Source organism: Rhinolophus ferrumequinum, chromosome 6, assembly GCF_004115265.2.
Source record: "Rhinolophus ferrumequinum isolate MPI-CBG mRhiFer1 chromosome 6, mRhiFer1_v1.p, whole genome shotgun sequence".
Classification (NCBI taxonomy): Eukaryota; Metazoa; Chordata; class Mammalia; order Chiroptera; family Rhinolophidae; genus Rhinolophus; species Rhinolophus ferrumequinum.
The window spans coordinates 7,489,973-7,503,440 of NC_046289.1; the positions used below are offsets into that span (position 1 = coordinate 7,489,973).

The 13,468-nt window shown below is 50.3% G+C and overlaps 1 protein-coding gene across 1 annotated transcript in view; it reads right to left on the minus strand.

Annotated features, from left to right (window-relative positions):
* Positions 1 to 746: 746 nt before the first annotated feature.
* The window catches only part of C6H14orf132 (chromosome 6 C14orf132 homolog), a 42,946-nt gene continuing 30,224 nt past the window's right edge, over positions 747 to 13,468 (minus strand). Inside the window, exon 2 of the mRNA XM_033107829.1 lies at positions 747 to 7,369. Within this exon, the coding sequence (XP_032963720.1) occupies positions 7,145 to 7,369 (225 nt within the window). The 3' untranslated portion in view covers positions 747 to 7,144. The remainder of the gene's footprint in view (positions 7,370 to 13,468) is intronic.

Below are 13,468 nucleotides of genomic sequence, written 5' to 3' on the forward strand. Positions count from 1 at the left end.
CGAGCAGCATCTGCTTGCTTGCCTCAGTGTCTCTGCTCCTGGCACAGGGCCCCCAACAGTCAGCGCTCAACAAATATTCTGGAGACATTTTACAGCCATTAGAATATAGACTGGGAGCCAATCCTGCATTCCACTCCTGGTCCTGCCACTCACCAGCTACCCAGCCTTGGGCGAGAAACCTCTCCATGCCTCAGTTTCCTCATGTGTAAAAACAGGATAACAGTAGCACCCACTTTACACAGAGTCACTGTGTATGTAAAGAGCTCAGAACTGCACAGAACACCCAGGAAGTGCTGTATGTTTGTGATGACCAGTGAACCAGTGAAAAAAATTAACTGCACACTCACTGTCCCTGGTAGGATTGTAATTTGCAGGGCTGGTCTTTCAGGTATCATTCATTCACTCCCTGAATGTCTGCTGGATGTTTACCATGAGCCAGGCACTGGGGTAGGTGCAAGGGATAAAACGCTGAATGAGATAAACTTTGCTCTCAGATGACAGAGGGTGGGGCAACAGGTGATGGCTAAGGGAACAGTTTCTGCGGTTTGCTACAGGAGAGAGGAGGAGGAGGTGGGGGAGGGGCATAGCGGAGGAGGGTATCGTGGGGGGGAAGGAGGGTATCGTGGGGGGGAAGGAGGGTATCCTGGGGGGGAAGGAGAGGGTCGCGCAGAAGGAGCAGAATGCAGGTGACCCTGAGCTGAGCCTCACAAAGAGTGGTGGATAAAGCACAGCTTGGACTCAGACACTTAGGTGTTATTATTTCCTTTTAATTATCATAATAAAAAATGATGACAACACCGACAGCGCTAATAGTCACAGGGACACAATTCCACAGTCACATTTTCACATCCATTAAAGTTAGATATTTTTAATCAAAAGAGCACTGAAACCCTATGTTAAGAAACAGCCTTTCACCGTAGTCAAAGTTAGTGATCAATCTCATCGCAAAACCGGAGGGCTTGAGTAGCAAAGGACTATGAGAATAGCTAAAATACCTTTTTATTCAGTAAACGACTTACATTTACAAGTTGATTATGAAAAGGTTAGTAAAACACAGAACCAGTTCCGATTCTCTCAGAACTGGGATCTGGGGGACAGCTAGTTACAAGAATAAGTTTTCTGTAAAACTTGTAGTAGAAAGTGTGTGAGGCAGCCGTCAACTGGGGGAAACAGGGCGGGGCACGGGGGAAGGGTCAGAAAGAAACCAGCGCAGATGTAGACTTGCCCCAAGGCTGTTAAGCAGCCTCCTGCCCCCACCACACGCTTTGTAAGCTTCCCCCTAAGCTGTGCTTCGCAGGCATTGGTGGGGGGACATGGGACAACGTCCGCCCTACCCTCCCACCCACCCACCCTGTAGGCTTTTCTCCATCCAGGCTGGGCTCCTCATGAAAGCACGAGACAGTGGAAACGGAGTCAAGGGGATTTCCAAGTCTTGCCCGAGTCCAGATCACTGCCCTCGGCTGCGCCTCTCTGAACTTGAGGCAGCGATCATGCTCGTTGCTGTTGATTTATTCAGTAACTCACAAATGGGGACACGCGGGCCTTGGGGAAATAGCATCGTGTGGGGAGCAGAGACAGTATGGCCTAGCGCTGGGTTTCCCAACCTCGGCTCTACTGGTGTTTGGGGGCCAGAGAATTCGTCGTCGAGGAGGCTGTCGAGCAGTATGACTGGCTTCTATCCACTAGATGCCACTAGAACCATCCCTCCTCCCCTGCAAGTTGTGAAAACCAAAACTGTCTCCAGACTTTGCCAAAAGTCCTCTGGGGGGACAGAATTTCCCCCCATGGAGAAGCGCTGGCCCAATGGTTCTGAAACTTTGTAGACAGATGTGTTGGGCTCAAGACCCCTTTCTCTGCTGACCACCCTGACCTGGTAACTGCCAAACCCCTCGGAGACTCAGTTTCCTCAAGTGTAAAAGGTTGGAAGTCCCTTCCCTGCCAATTTACAGATTAGAGCCTAGGTCAGAGCCATGGGGATTGCTGAGACGATGCTCTGAACGGAAAACGCAGTGCTTCTCCGATAATGATGTTGGGGAAAGACAGACACTGGGGCCACCGGCGGCTGCTCAGCTACGTACAGGGGCCTCGGAGAGGGATGAGGGTCTGGATTCCCCCATGGAGATGGAGCGGCGTGGCCGGCGCATGTCCGCACTGTACGTCCCAGGTACTGCGCCGCCTGTCCAGCCTCTCCAAGAGCTTTCTCTGCTTTTATTGTCCATCTTGATAAAACAGTTTATGACTTTTACCGTGACTCAGAATCAACAAGGCAGACTTCCATTCCAAAATTGATGTAGTCCATTTTATGTACTTTCGACCATTCCATTACGTTCCTGATAACTAGCGTTTTCTCACTCTGGGGGAATCCTTCGTCTCTTCCATCACTAGGGTTTGCATTATTTTGTCCTTTAACCACCATCTCCCCACCCCGCACCCCACCCCCCCCCAAAAAAAAGAAAATAGAAAAAAAGAAAGGAAATGCTCAAGGTCTGATCTCAGAAGTGCCTCGCAGGGAACATTTGGGCTCCATGTAATTCTGGTTAAGTGGGTTTCTGGGAGCGGCCTCCTTTTCTCCTTGGAGATTACAGACTCTGGCCCTCTGGGATCTCAGGGCTCAATTCCTCTGTCCCTCTCATTGAATGACCAAGGTCAGGGTTCCGTGGAGCTGGCGGGCGGGCGGGCGGGGTGGACCAGGCAGACACGGAGCATTCAGGCTCCAGCTGCTCCCTTTGGCCCTGAGAAGTGCATCTCAGGTGTCCAGCCCACCCAGGACTCACTCTGGGGACAAAGGACATTTGCAGGACATGGAAAAGGGGCAAGGCGACAGGTGGCAGAGAGCACGATGCCTGTCCCAGGGCCACCGGAGCTCCCTGGCGAATGCCCGGCATTCTGGGAGACAGACGGTGCCCTGAGCCAGGCATCGGAGTCTTGTCGGTGCTCCACTAGTTTACCGTGTAGCCCAGCTGCCCTCCCCGAAACTAAAGGTCCTGAGTCGATGCTCTCTGAAGCCCCTTAAGGCTGCGACGTTCCGAGACTGATAAATATGGCTGCCTGGCCCTTTCCAGGGCTCACACTCCAAATCCGTTCTCCAGGACTGGAACAGCTCCAGCCTCAGAGGCCCATCTTGGGACGGACAGTTCCCGAGGACTCACCGTGGCGAGCGTGGACACAGGGAGCTAGCTATAGGGTGACTACCCAGCCTGTACAGCCAACAGAGTTAGATCCCAATCATAGCTCCTCCGCTGTGGGTTCTCGGGCACATAGCCTGGCCTCAGTTTTCTCACCAGAAAAATGGCCAATAAATGTGCAGTTCTCTGCACCCTTACTCCTGCCCCCGAGGGGTGACTTGAGAAATAAATGAGATGCAAATACAAGCAGCACCAGGAAGATGCACAAGAAACGACAGCAGGATAAATAATTATTAATAATATCACTACCAATAATGAAGGAAGGTCAGAAGGTCACGCTCCTGACAGAGTACCACTTCTCTGGAAGGAATCCGGCAGCGGTGCAGACAGCGAATCTCTCGTCTCCCGGGAGGGAGTCCAGCATATGCAAGTGGTCTGGCGGGCGTCCAAGCCTTCCATTTAGAACGGGCTGGAAGATGGCCTGTTGCCTCTCCAGCCAAGTGCCACTAGCCTGCCCTCTGTTCCTTTCTCCCTCAGATCCTGGGGGATCCCTGAAAGGAGATATGATTGTCTCTCTCTGGGGGAGAGTATAGAGGGTGAGGGTTGTCCCATTTGCCTCTTGACCTTGATCTCATGGAAAAGGGGAGGGACAACAATGACAGAGAAGGAACTGGAGAGCAGTCATCTTACCCAGGCCCCTCCAGGGGGTGGAATCCCCTTAGGACACACTTGGCCAAAAGTGTTCTCCAGCCTTTCCACCAAAGCTCATGACAGGATGCATGACCTCATAAAGCAGCTGTTGCTCTGTTCAGTGAAGTTCCCTCATGCGACTGACTAACACAGGTGGTGACACTGACAGCTTGCAAAACAGAAATGGAGGGGCAAACGCAAAGAACATTCCACCAAATGTAGGACCCCTCGGAGGAGCAGCTACTGAAGAGGCCAGCCCTTCCTCTGGCTCCTGAAGTCCAGGTGGGCTCTGGGGCCACCTCACCCAGTAGAAGCCAGACGGGTGCCCAAGGATGGGGCCCAAGAGAGGAGCATCATTCCTCCTGCTTGGGGGAGCCCCAGCTGGGACCCAACCGACAACAGACTGTCCCATGACCCTCCTCACCAATTTTGGCTGCACGAGCCTCACTCCTGGGGGCTCCTCTGTGGGGCTCCCTTCTGCATGTGTCCTCAGAAAGCCGGTCTCTGGGAACTTCTCTGGCCATACAAAGAGACTTGTGCTCAACTTTAATGAGGCGGGCAGACGACAGGGACCACCACCCTGAAACCTGGGCACAGAGAAGGTATCAGGCAGGGGGATGACTGAGCCCTATTCTGAGACTTCCACCTGTGGTAGCCAGTGCTGGCCCAGCCACCCCATGACATGGGACCTTGGGAAATGGCCTCTAGATTCAGGGTCTGGTTTAAATGTGCCCTGGAGGTAACCCCCAGCCACTGAAGACAGCATGGCGTTGTGGAAAGAGGCTGGCTTTAGAGCTAGATGGTCCACGTTCAAATCCCAGCTTATCACTTTCATGCTGTGCAGCCTCGGGCAAGTTACTCCACTTCTCTGAGCTTCTGGATCCTTATCTGTGTATTGGAGCAATGATGGATAATGAAACCACAGGAGGTTGAGATGGAATGACCCTGAGCAAGTCACTGCAATGTGTATAATGCAAAGTTTGGACAAGATGGTCCCTACAGCTCCTGACCGTCCACGGCCCTGACACCGAATAGAAAGACTTCAAAGTTAAATTTAACTGACATTTAGGTGAGGGGAAAAAAAATAAAAAACCTTTCATGGGGGAGATGGCTGTGTCCAGAAGTCCCCAGTGAACACCAGGCCCCAGGGCTGCCCCGGGAAGCTGGGGTGCTCTTAGAGCGAGAAGCCATCGTTTCTCTCCTCCCCCCATCACAGCAAATATAGAAAACCCTGTCTCCACAGGCCATTTGGAGAATGGGGAGATGCCATCTGCCTCTTACAGGGCTGCAGACTCCCCCAGGGATGTAAGGTCAGAAGGGAAAAATCAGAGTGTTTGGGCTGAGTGACCCCTATGAAGTCCCCGAGCATCGCCGTGTCTCCCCAACCCTGGCTCTGACCTCCCCCGTCAGCTCTCTAAGAAAGACCTTGCTCATGGGGCCGACCTGGGGACTTGACAGAGAGGAGTCTGCTGGGATGATGGCCACACAACAGCTGACTAGCCAGCCCAGCCGTCAGGCGGGTCCTGCAGAGAGCAGGGCCATTGGGGATTTCAGAAGCAATCCAGGAAGAAGGCCCCACATCCCTTCTCCCTCTCTGCAATACCACACCAGCTCTCCGCGCTCCTGACCTCCACTTGAGCTGAAGCATTTGTGGCTGCGTGGCTGCAGTGACAGATGTGACCAATAAGAGCTGAAGGCCCTCTGCTGGCGCTGTCTGGAGGTCAGGCTAGTAATCCTGTTATCACAGCAGCTCAGTGCCAGCCTCCCAGAGGCGACTGGCTGGCCCTGGACAATTAAGATGTCCCTGTGCCTGTCACCAAGAACACATTTCTCCTGAGACCACAGTGCCAAATTCAGTCTTTTTGCAATTGCTCCCAAACATGCGCAAGAGCTTTTTAACCAGTCTTGCAAGTTTCTCAACCACAGAGAGGGACTTTGTGCCATATATTTTCTTTTGTATGGCGCAGGGAGAAAGCAAGGGGAGAGGCACCCCCCGACACCCCGCCTGTAGGCAAGTGAGTCCTCTTCCACCCAGTCTTGTCACACAGGCAGGCTGCCTCTGGAAGGGGGTTCCTGTGCAATAGCTTTTCCTAAGGTCTGAAGAAAAGTGAGCCCTTTCTCATATTGTTCCCCCAGCATGTCCTGTCTGCTCTGGTCTTTAAGTGGGGGCTCCCTTGTTTGCCAGGCCCCCTAAGAATGTAAGGAAACTGACTGGGACAGAGCTCATTCACACCTGCAAGAAAGAGAGTGCATGGTAGCCACGCCGAGTTTAAAATGTAGGTATCTGAATGCCCTGTCCACCTGGCACACAGCTCAGGACCCTCTGATTACTCTCCCTGAAGGCAGCTGAGAAGGCAGGAATCTTCTAGAAAGAGGGCTGAGAGAGAGCCCTGAGCTGAGTCAGGAAACGTCCCTTCTGATCCGGTCCCTTCATTAACATGCCTGGTGAGCACAGGCCAACCAGCCTCCTCTCCTGCCCGTCCATCAGATGATTAAGTGGACACGAGCCGTATTCATCGCTAAAATTCCATGATTGCTCAGACAACAAAGAGCATCTTTCATGTGAGTGACCTGAAGAGTCAACTGCCTGGCAGAGCTAATTTTTAAAGGCGCCTTCTCCTCTTTTTAAAAAGAAGAGAAAGTCCATCCAGCAGATAACACCCACCCCAACCCCCCTCCACACACACACACTATCCCAGAAATCCTGCCATGTCACCAGTAATCTTCTCATTCTTGGGTTTCCTGATGCTTTGGGGTCTCCTAAGGGGCCAGGTGTCTGGTGACAAAGGTGCTATTTCCAGTTCAAACGAGGAATGTCCTATAGTCCTATATTCCAAGGGGCTGAATGAGATCGGGATGGGAACATCAGGTTCTGAGGGGCACCCAACACTCCGTACAAGGTATGTCTGCATGAAAACAAGACACAGTGAGTGATTATTTACTGCCAGCAGGCGATCACCCAGCCGCGTCTGTATCTTGAACCTCACTCATTCCCTTGGGTCTTTCTCTTATTCTTGGAAAGCAGTTTCAAGAATTGCCCCATCTGCTTCTCCAAGGCCTTGCCCCGCCAGGCCTCCGGGGGCTGGAAACTCACGCCTCCACGTTTTCTGGATCCGCTTGACCACAGCATGGGATAGTTGAAGTCAGGGCTGCTTGGGGAAGTTCCAGACGCGTGCTCGCTGTCCCTGGAGAGGCCGTGTGCTCCTCCGAAGTCCTGTTTCTAGAACGTGGGCGCAGCCAAAGACCAACAGCGACGGCGCCCCATGCAAACCAAGCCTCATCCGCCGTGAGCCCCACGCTGGCCGTCCTGAGCTCCTGGAGACCGTCGCTCAGAAGGTGAAGGCGTACACCACACCCACCACCACAATGTTGCCCAGCGTCGCTATGATGGCGATCCAGAGCAAGACGGCGTCGTTGGAGGACCGCGGGGGCTCCTCGGGCTGGCCCTGGCCGTTGGAGGCCGTGTGGACGTTGGTGGAGGAGTTAAAGAGGGAGTACTCGGTGCTGAAATCCTCATTGGGCGAGTCCATGAAGGCTCCACCCATCATGGGCAGCTGTGAAGAACGAGAGGGAGAATTAGCCAGGGTGCTGGGGGCTTGGGAGGAACGGCCATCCAGAGGGACACGTGCGTGGTGAAGCCACCGCCTGCGAAGATACAACATCTAATGGGGCTTTGCCTTTGCTTTTTTATAATCATATGTATTTCAATCTACAAAAATAAGTATTCAAAGCAACCTTTGGAGGCAGACACCCACACCCATTTTGCAGATGGAAGCATTAAGGCACAGAGCAGCTCGGCATCTCATCTGACAACTAGCTGGCAACTCCTTGGGACTTTCAGACGCCCCCCCTCTCAATGTCAGGGCCCTCCATGACAGCATGGGTTGTAAAATGCCTTTAGTTTTCTTCTAATTTGAAGAGTAATATATGCTCAGCCTGGAACATTAAGAAAATATAAAAGAGGATAAAGAAAAAAGTGAGAATCATAATCCCACCACTTTGGGATTATTTTTCCTTTGAATCTTTTTTCCGTGTATGTGTGTGTGTGTGTGTGTGTGTGTGTGTGAGAGAGAGAGAGAGAGAGAGAGAGAGAGAGAGAGAGACCGAGACCACAAGAGAAACCACAAGAGCGACAGAACACATTTAAACATGTAGTTTTAGATTCCTGTATAAAAAGTCCATTAACATGCCATTTTAACAGTAGTATAATATAATATTCTATCATAAATACAAGCCATAATGTAACCGTTTCTCCTAGAATTGGAGATTTAGGAATTTCAATTTTTTGTGTTACAAGTAACGCACAGATAATCATTCTTGTACATACATTTGGGTGTGCGTTCATGCATTTTTATTTATTGGGGCAGACTCCCAGATACAGAACTTCCGGGTCTATGGCAGGAACATTTCAGAGCTTCTGGTACATAGACACACAGTCCCCAGAAGAGAGACTAGAATGAGGGAACGGAGGCTGAAGTCAGCTTGGAAGCAGGTGGTGAGACAAGCATCTGGAAGGTCCCTTGGAATGGCCCTCCAGCCAGCCCTTGTCTACTTTTAAGCCACTTTTGGAGATGTCCTCCAGGTGGCAAATGGGTCTTCTCACGCCAGTGGGCAGGGAAGGTCTCACTGGCCCCTGAGAATGGAATCCTGGGATGAGAGCAGATTTGGGGGTACAATCCCTAACAACAAACACTGAAAGGGCTATCATGCAGTGAAGAATGTGGCTTACGGAGGCAGAACAAGAAAACAAGATTCCTCTTGCTGAGCTAGTAACAATCAGAACGACATGGGTGGGGTCGGGGTGGGGGAAGGGAGCCTCGTTTCCCCATCAGGTCATGTCAAGATCAGAAAAACGCTTGTTGGCTTGTTGAAGAGGGGGCACCTGGACATAGTGGACCCATGCCCAGTGTTCAAGGTCAATGTTCTCTATAAGGGCTGTGCTTCCTGGCCACAACTTCCAGGAAGACAGGGACTTCCCTTTTTCCCACATTATCCCCGGTGCCTAGAACAGCGCAGACACTCAGAAAATATTTGGTGAATGAATGAATGAATTCTAGGACCACAAGCTAGGAACCTTGGGCGTGATGAGATTTGGCCCCAGCGCTAAGACGTCCTCGCTATGATATCTGGGGCCATTTCTTAATCTCCCGAGGCTCAGGTTTCTCATTTAAAAATGGGGAAATTAATATAAATTTCCTCATAGAAGGAAGCTGTGGAAGGCTCTCACACCACATGAAAAATGTTTTCTAGGGAGAAAAGACAAACCACAAAATAAACGCAGATACCATTCCTGAAATTAAAAAACATGTCTACAAAATAATACTATGTATTATTCCTGGATCCACATATATGTAAGTGAAGGTATAAACATGAATAGTGAATATATAAGCCAGGTTCAGATAGTGGCTGCCTCTGAGAAAGCGGGACAATGAGGGATAACGGAGCCTGCTTTTGTCTGTAAGTTTACTGTAAGATTAGTAAACATGATGAAATACTTAAAAAATGATCTATTCTGCTCAGTGGGCATATGGTATTTTAAACTTTATAACCTTAAGAACAATGCTTCAAACACTAGCATGCATGGCGCATGAGAGGGTTATATCACCACTGTGGGACCAGCCACTCTCAGAAGCCAGGATGGTGCCCCCACCCACAGGGTCCCGTCTCCCAGTGCGGGGGTCACCATGTAGCACATGGTCACCAAGCACTGTGTGGAGGGATTTAGGAGGGCACGGCTGTATGGCATTGGGGCACCGTCCCCTGGGGGCCACATAGTCCCCATGCTACCCCCATAGCAGAGCTGCTCAGAAGACAGGGGAGGCCTCCTGGTCCCCATCTGTTCCTGCTGAGGAGACAGAGGTTACGTAAGTCTTCCCTAAGCTGGGCCTCTCCTGAGAAAGAAACAGAAAATGCTTTCAAAAGGAAATCTTCAAAGCACTGTAACCAGACGTGTGGCTCGGGCACTTCCCTGAATAATGACCACCCTTCAGCAGAGGGCAAACAACGGAGAATGGGCTTTTGAGAGAAAACAAGGGAGAATGGCCTTTGGTTGGGGAGGCTCTGTGAATGGGCCTGCTGGCCACACTCGGGTCCCCACTGGACCCTCCTCCCTTCCAAGGCCACCTGCAGGGCCTGGCGGCCACAACTAGAATCTGAGGCTCGTGGGCTGTGGATTTTAAAGTTAAATTTCTACAGGAGTCAAAACATTTGTACTGTTCTCTCCATCTCTGTGGAGCCAGGAGACTGGGATTCCGGCCCCCCTGGAGCCCTGCCTCCTTCCCTGAGCCGCACTTACTGGGGAGCAGCTCAGAGGCATGATCGCCAAGGTCACACTCACTGCTCAAAAGTCCTTGCCAGATCCTGAGAAGGTCAGAGTGAGTTACAGAGGTGGTGGAAGCCCAGGTGGATTCTCAGATAAACCCTGAGGTAAAATCCTCAAGAGGAAAAAGAGGACACCAGTTAAATCTGAATTGCAGATCAACAACAGCAAAATCCTTCTTTTTTAGTATAAGTAGATCCCACATACTGCATTGGACACAACTGTAGTAAAAAAATTATAATGATAGTAAAAAATTATCTGACATTCAAGTTTAACTGGGCGTCCTATATTTTTATTTGCTAAATCTGGCGATACTATGTGTGGCCAACCTGAGAAATAGTTGCAATTTCAGAATTTGTACAGCGACCACGCCCTCAGTTTTGTCTTTTCCAAGCATGCCATCTGTAGCCCAGGCTCTCTGGGTGACCTAGTTCATCGGAAAATTCCAGTGCCACTCCAGCCGGCTTACAAACATTATAAAGTAATTCCTCTCATCAGTCAATTCTCACAAGGTCTGTGGTTCAAATATAAAGGCTGGGTGGATGCGGTAGGCCATCCTTCCATTCATTATTCACTTGACAAATGCTGAAGGCCCACTCTACACCAGGAGGTGGACAGCCCTGAGGATGGCAAGCGTAACGTGTGACCTCTGACCTTGAAGTGCTCAACATTAAAAAACAACACAGACACAAACGCACCGTCATAAAATGGCATTACATGCACTTTAACAGAGATAAGAACAAAGCAATTGGATGTCACGTGTGAAGCAGGATGGCTTGGGGTTCATCACTTGGGCTGAAGAATCGGGTATGAGGCTGGACCCCCATGCTGTTACTTCCTGACTGTGTGACATGGGCAAGTGACTGGCCCTCTCTGGGCCTCCGTTTCCTTATCTATAAAAGAGGATAACAGAGGGAACCCCCTGATAGGGTGCTGTCAGGGTGAAACACGCTCATGAGCCTGAAACGCAGAACGCCTGGCTGTAAATCTCCATGAACATGAGCCGCAACTGTTAGTATTATCGTTACTGGCACGCAGGGTGGCCCCGGGGGCCCAGGGCGGAGCCGGGCCTACTGCCCTCTCGAGGCCTCACCCTGGTGGAAATCTTGATTTTCTCCATTTTCCACTTTTGGATCTGGTTAATTTTAAGTGAATTCCACTGGTAACATGAGAAGAGAAATGGAAGGCCCCTGCAAGATAAATGGTGATTCCCTGACAGTGTGTTCTGAAGGAGAGGGTTGGAGACCCATCAGGGCAGAAGCATCAGGGAGAGAAAAAGGCGGCCTGAGTTTTCATTTCCCACCTGTGGAATCTTACTAATCAGCATAGACTCCCAGGAGCCCCAGGTGGGGACGGTGGTGCAGCACGCTGGCAAGGTCACGGCCCTGACCTGGGGACAGGAGGAACCATGGGGCAGAGAACATGCAGAACATGCGCTTGTCCCCCCACCCAGGAGGACAAACAGTCCTGGCTCCAGGCCCCCCTGTGCCTGCAGGACAGGGCCACTTCTGCTGGCTGCATTTCTTGTCTAAACAATGAGAATTCCAGCCCCAGACCCAGGGGATCCTTATGCCAAAGTGAAAATACAGTGAAAAGGCTTCCAGTGCCAGCCAAGAACGAGGAAGCCCATTGCAGAGTACAGCTAGGAACTCTGGAAGATACACCAATGGAGGCCCTGAGAATCTGTCGAGAGTAGGCAGCAGCAGGTGGCTTGGAGGGAGGAAAAAACCTGAAGACACACGGTTCTGCTTCCTTAGCGCCCAGCTCCCACAGCAAAAGCCTAGGAGAAACCCCCTCTTCCTAGGCAGAGAACTGAGAAGAGGGACTCCTGGAGCGGGAGAGTTTGAGGGGATCCCCAATTTCTTTCTTTTTTTCTCGTCTCTCCACCACCCACCCCCCCCCCCAGGGCCAGCCTCAGTTGCTGAGCTGCGCTTCTGTGGCAGGGATGGCAGCGGTAGGGACATGTGTCCCTAAAAAACAAGAGAAAACCCTTCTCTCAGGCCAGAGGAGCTGAGAAAAGGGGCCCCGTGGTCAGAAGAGTGCAGGGGAGTTCCCCTCGTCTTTTCTTTCTCTTTTCTCTCCTTTGCCCAGCGGGCATCTGGCAGTGCAGAGCTGTGTGACAGCACAGGAGGATGAAGTTGACAGAAACACTGAATTTCTAGCCAGAGTGTTAGGGAAGAAGGCCCCTGGGAGCCAAAGAGTGCCCAGGGGAAGAAAGCTGACGAAGGGGATGGCCTATTCTGTATCCGCACCCGCATACCTTCTGGGCTTGCCCCAGGGGTGCATGCACAGAAGCAATCCAAAGACCAGTAGTGAAGCCTCTGAGAATGGAATTAAGAGGCAAACCCAAGTCCAGACCCAGCCCTGAGAGGCGGATGTGAGCTGACCCAGCACTGCCAAGCTTACAGTCAGAAGTGACATTGGGACCACTGGTTACAGAGGGAGAGGCAGCAATCTTCTGAAAAAAGAAATCTCCAAATGGTTTCATTGGCAAATTCTGCCAAATACATAAGGAAGAACAATACCAATTCTACACGGTCTCTTCCAGAAAATAGAAGACACTTTCCCACTCATGTTGTGGAACACTTCCCAAATCATGTTAACGACGCCAGCGTTACCGGCCTGCACCATCAGAGATATGACAAGAAAACAGATCAATATCCTAATTGAACAGAGACCCAAAGTAGACACAGATATTAGCAAACGGAATCCATCAATATGAAAAAAGGATAATGCAAGGCAGGCCCAACATTCAAAAATCAATGAATATAATTCACTACTCTAGCGAAGTAACAAGAAACAAAACATAATCATCTCAACCGTGCAGAAAAGGCATTTGACAAAACCAAACATCCATTCATGATAAAAACGCATTATCAAACTAAAAACAGAAGAGAACTCCCTAAATCTGATAAAGGACGTTTACAAAAACAACAAACAAAAAGCCTGGAGCTAACATCGTACTTAAAATATGAAAAAAAATCTATGGTATCTCTCTATTCAAACAATATACAATTGGAATTCAGAAAATCCCAATTCTAAGAGCATCCAAAAAGCCCAAAACACTAAGTATAAATCTAACAAAATATGTGTGTGATCTGAGTGCTAAGAACAAAATATTGATCAAACAAAACAAAGAGTATCTAAATAATGAGAAATACTATGGTCACGAACTGGAAGATTCAATATTGTTGTCAATTCTTCCCCAATTGATGTCTAGGTTCAGCGCAATCCCAATCAAAATCCTCGCAGGAATTTTTGTAGATACAGGCGAGCTGACCCAACCTTTATATATGCAAAGACAAAGGACCAAGTGTAGCCAAAAGAGTTTTGA